Source organism: Micropterus dolomieu, linkage group LG01 (genome assembly GCF_021292245.1).
Source record: "Micropterus dolomieu isolate WLL.071019.BEF.003 ecotype Adirondacks linkage group LG01, ASM2129224v1, whole genome shotgun sequence".
Taxonomy (NCBI): domain Eukaryota; kingdom Metazoa; phylum Chordata; class Actinopteri; order Centrarchiformes; family Centrarchidae; genus Micropterus; species Micropterus dolomieu.
The window spans coordinates 3,240,399-3,245,299 of record NC_060150.1 but is presented as its reverse complement, the minus strand read 5'-3'; the positions used below and the strand labels follow the sequence as shown (position 1 = coordinate 3,245,299).

The window sequence follows — 4,901 nt, the reverse complement described above, 5'->3', positions numbered from 1 at the left end:
GAGGGGGGGGGGGGGGGGGGGATTTAAAAGAAGGTGTAGACTGGCCAGAAGGGGGCGGCGACCTTCCTGTAGAACTAAAACATTTCAAGAGACCAGTTTTGGCAAAATTTAACAGCACAATGACGTCAAAAGTTGAAATAAAGTTCAGACTGATTTGTGCAGGAGGAGAATACTTTTTTTAAAAAGTGGCACAGATTGCTTTAAAGAGGGGGCAATATGATGGTGACACTATTCAGGGGTACATTTAACAAGATGACAGGTTTTTAAAAATGTAGGACTCATCTGGCTAAAGGAGGGCTGTATGAAAAAAGGTGCGATGTTTCAGCCAGCTGGCGTCCGACTTCATTAAAACCTGGCACATATTAGCCTGAAGAGGGGGCTGTTTTCAGACTTGATGAGTCCAATTTTGATCATCTCCCCTATTTTCAGAAAAGTAAAGGAGGGGTCACTGAAATATGGCATAAAAAATGAGTGACGAGAAGCCTATTTTACACTCTAACGTGTTATTTTAAGACACTGCTGGTCCAAGTTTGGATGTGTTTGGTTAGATGTCTAAAGTTACCTCAGCTTGTCAAATTTTCACTTTTTCACAAAACACATTTATGAACATAGTGGAGGAACAGCCTGACGCTCGTCCTCACCAGAAAACCGGTTGTGTAGGTCCTTTGTGCAGCAGTTTATGACGACCCATATCTACGTTTTTTTGTCAGGCCGCGACCTCCAGAGGTCATAAGATGGGAGCAAATGATAGCCTATAGTATAAAGAGCAAGAAAGTCCACATCAAGAGGTTAACTGGGTTACGCATTATCTTTGTTTCCAGCAGGCTTTTCACAACTCTGCCGCTGATTGGCTAGTAGGCTACTCCTTGCCTCCCTTGGTTAGGTAGGTCATGAGTAGAGTTAGCCAATCAGAGGGGGTGAACATGGGGCGGGACTTGATGCAAAGCCGCTGTCCCTCAAGTTAGAATTGTTAAAAATCTGGTGGGGATAAAAAAAACAAAAACTAACCTAACCAAACTGCGACCATTTCACAACGTTAACCACGTGTTTAACGTCACATGACTTATGTAACGGACTTACCTGTGTGGGCTGAACTGGTCCTTTCCCGAGGTCATTGACAAATCGACCTATTTTGTCGTTTATACATGAGGAGGTGCCAATTTCTTGTTGGGAAACAGGTTATTTTGTTTTGCCATAACCTTTGGGAATGACGTTTCCATCCCACCAACACATTTTAAGTCCAAATGTAAGCAGCAGTGGCTGCTAAGAGCTAAATTTACCAGGATGAAGCAAACACTTGTTGGATTTGGATAGATATGGCTTTGAATAAGGGCACAGATACCAAAGTGAGTTTGAGCAGAGTTAAAGTAGTAACTGCAGGCTTTTAAAACATGTTATTGTTTGGGGGTGTAATTATTTTACTCAAACCCAGTGTATCTCCCACTTTACTTGTTTGATTTTGATGAAAGGTGGAAGAATGATGCATTTTTATGTCAATTGTAATTTATAAAATGACCATTTAAAGAGTTATATTTCCCTGATAATAAAGTCACAATTGCTTACTTTAAAAATCTGCTCACATCCAGGCAAATAGAAAAAAAATAGACCCCATAAATGCCTCCATTAAGATTAAACCGGGAGGGGAGTTTAATCTGTTGCTCTTAATTCACTTGACTGACAGACTAAATGAAAGAAATCTAAATTACAGTCACTAAAGTCTTATTAAATCAAGCCAGCATGACTACAGGTCGTCTTGTCATTTCCCTGCAGCCCCTGAAAGCCTCTCTCAGTGATGCAGCGTGTCATGAATCTCAGCCTATTAAGAGTGAAAAGTGGGATTAAACGCTATAAAACGCTTTTTCCATGTTGGCTGTGATAAGAATAGCTCGTGGCTCGGTGGCCACAGATGCCTTTTCACGGTGCTCACTGTGGATTTTTAACGTCCTATGTTTTCTCTCTGCGGTCAGGGCAACGAGCTGGACTCCATAAATCAGACGATAGATTTTGTTGGTTTTCCTTTCAAGGTATACGGATCGACGGGGGTTTCTGTAGGAGCGGTTTAAGCACTAAACCGCTGGCTGCACAAACATTGGACGCGCAGGCTGACAACATGCGCCTGTGCACACCTTCGCGCTGCAAAAAATGTCCTCGTGTGGCGTCTAACAATCTTGTTTTCTTGAGACTAGGGGTCAAAATCAGTGAGATTGTTAGGCGAAGACCATGGTGTGCTGAAAGTGGGTTGATTTGCCTGTTTTTGAGGATTCTTTACGCATCACGTGTGCAAGAAATCCCTGAAGTAAGTGACAAATAACTAGAAATAATTTAAATTTTGTTGCACTTTTTGCATTTTTCACATTTGCTTTGAAAAGATAACTAAACTAATTAAAAAGGCCGCGTTAAATGAGACCAATGACACTTTTTGTAGTGTGACTTCGCCCCTGAACAGTCGTGTCTGTATGCAGCACGGAGCGCCCAGGAAAAAGCGAATAAAAATTCTGTATAATTAAGGCTTCAGCACAAGTGAAGCGGGCTATTTTTGCACATGTGCGCTGCGAAAACAAACAAAAAGTAACACGGAATAGTAAAAGACAAACAGAAGGCTGTCTCCTGCGGCTTGGAGCCCATAAATTGTGTGCAGGTCAGCGCCGCGGCTCGGGGCGCGCGCTGCAAAAAATGTCCTTTAAATTAACAAGACTCAAGTGGGCGCGTTTTTATCTTTCTCGCCCTTATCGCAGTTGCACTTTTTAGAATAATTTTCTAGCAAAAGTGGCAACACCTTGAGAAAAAGACGACAAAAAAAGGCAGATCTTTTTTAAAATTAAAACTCTTGAATCAGGGGTTGTTTTTTTTGCACTAAAGCGAAATTAAAAATGAACTCATAACCTGTTTTTGCCTCTTGCATTTAAAGACTTTATCTTGTAGTACTGTTGTCCATTAAAGTGAGTCGCTCCGCCGGACATTTCTTGCAGTGCGCGCAGCGAGGTGACAGCTCCGGACGGGGAGTGCGCGCTTTCACTCCCCACGTGGGTCTGTGGACATAAGCGCTGCAGCTCGGAGAGGAAGCCCGCGGTCACAAGAGCCAGATATAAATACTTTATTCCTGGGGAAATTGGGAGTCAAATAAATTCCACCCGGAGCCACATCAATGATGGTGTCGTAAAAAAATTTGACAGTCCAAAAGGCGACTGTTAACTCTGGCCAGTCGGGCTAAAAACGAAAACGGTAAACATCAGTACACGCTTGACCCGGGCTCTAACCAAATACGACTATTGGCTGTTTTTCCACCAAAAAACATGATGTAAAACAGAGGACATAGTGTTTTAATTAAGAGCGACCGCTTTTCCATACATTTTTAGACGGGGTTGCCCTCTTCTACGCACGAGCTGCCCACAGTGAACCGCTGAAAGTTCATGTGGAGCAGAAGAGGAGAGCACTGATTCAAACTGGTCACCTACACAACCCAGAAACAAACTCCACTGTGTCAACAGCTGCAGGGCTTTTAGAATTGACTGAAGAATGAGCTGTGCAAACAGACAGATTTTGCAATCAGGTTCCCAAAGAGCAGAACTGCAAGAAAAATCCACCGTAAAACCCATTTCCATATGAGAAAAAGAGGTCAAATAGTTCGATTTAAAAGAAGTTGAAATAATCTTCCAGCTGTGATTTAAACTTAACTGAGAAGTTTGAAGACCTTTGGTAAAAATCACACTTGTTCGCTTTAAATAGCACCAAAAAACGATGGATCTTTTGGTAGATTGTGCTCAAATTCTCAAGATAAATGTGAGTTAAACACAATTTTGTGTGTTAAGACAGATTTCTTTGCAGTGCCGAACCCTGAGTCAACAAGAAATGCGGAAAAAGATAACAGAGTCCACGCGTTTAAACACTGAGCAAAGTGCATTTGGCAATACCTCCTTAATAAGCAGGTTCTAATGCTGAACACACCCGGCTAAAAGGCACTACGGTGTCCGGGAGGGTTACCTGTGTCATCATGCGGTCTGCACCTGTGTTCTCCTCATCCTTGAAGATGATGTCGGGGTTGTAGTTCGGGGTGAGCTCCTTGAAGCGCTCAGAGTTCCGGGTTATTTTCCCTTCGTATCTCCCGCTGGCCCCTAAAGTCTTCTCGGCCACGTTCGGGCTGAATTGCTTGTAGGCGAGCGGCACGAGCTTCCGCGGTGACCGCCTCTTGCCATGTCCTCTGCCCGGTCCGCAACCCTCGCTGACCGGAGAGAGGAGAAAGGCGCACCCGGCGAGGCACGTCACCAGCTTCGGGAGCAGCATTCCGCCCCCCGGGGCCGGTATGTTACCCCCGGGCGGGTGGCCAAAATGTCCCCGCTGTATTTCTTTTGATGGAGGGTCCTCCCGCGTGGGTTCCCCTTTTTAATTTTAGTGTGGAGGTAACGGAGCAGGACTCATTCCCGGGTCCCCAAAAGTGGCCATTCCCGGCGCGTAAAAGTGGCCAGTGCGCCGCTGGAGACGAGCTGGAAAGACCTGAACCTGTCCTCTAAGCTGCGGACACTCTCCTGTCCCGAGTGCACGCGGAGGCAGGGGCATAAATAGGCAAGGTGAGTTTATTTTGGCAGGCTGGTTCAAAGCTGGCTCTCTGTGTCGAAGCTGTGAGAAAAGCGCTACAGACAGACACGGAGGCGCGCGGTGCGTAGACTGGCTGCGCCTGTTGGGCACGGCGGTCAAAGGGTGTCCCCGCAGCGGTTTCTGCCTCTCGGGTTTGTTCTCAATGCGTCCCTGTGGCGCAGGGCTGTTGGCAGAAATGGAAATGGAAGAGATCCTACTACAGTACAGATGAGGTGCCGCGGGAGAAGAAGAAGACCGCGCCCTGCTGGACCTGCCCTCTGCTCCGTCCTCTCCTCCCATCTGGGTGGCACAGGCCCCGCGGCCGCCTT

At 45.7% G+C, this 4,901-nt stretch overlaps 1 protein-coding gene across 1 annotated transcript in view; it reads right to left on the bottom strand.

Moving 5' to 3' along the window:
• The window catches only part of LOC123970789 (indian hedgehog B protein-like), a 13,368-nt gene extending 8,720 nt beyond the window's left edge, over positions 1-4,648 (bottom strand). Inside the window, exon 1 of the mRNA XM_046049104.1 lies at positions 3,982-4,648. Within this exon, the coding sequence (XP_045905060.1) occupies positions 3,982-4,281 (300 nt within the window). The 5' untranslated portion in view covers positions 4,282-4,648. The remainder of the gene's footprint in view (positions 1-3,981) is intronic.
• Positions 4,649-4,901: the final 253 nt, after the last annotated feature.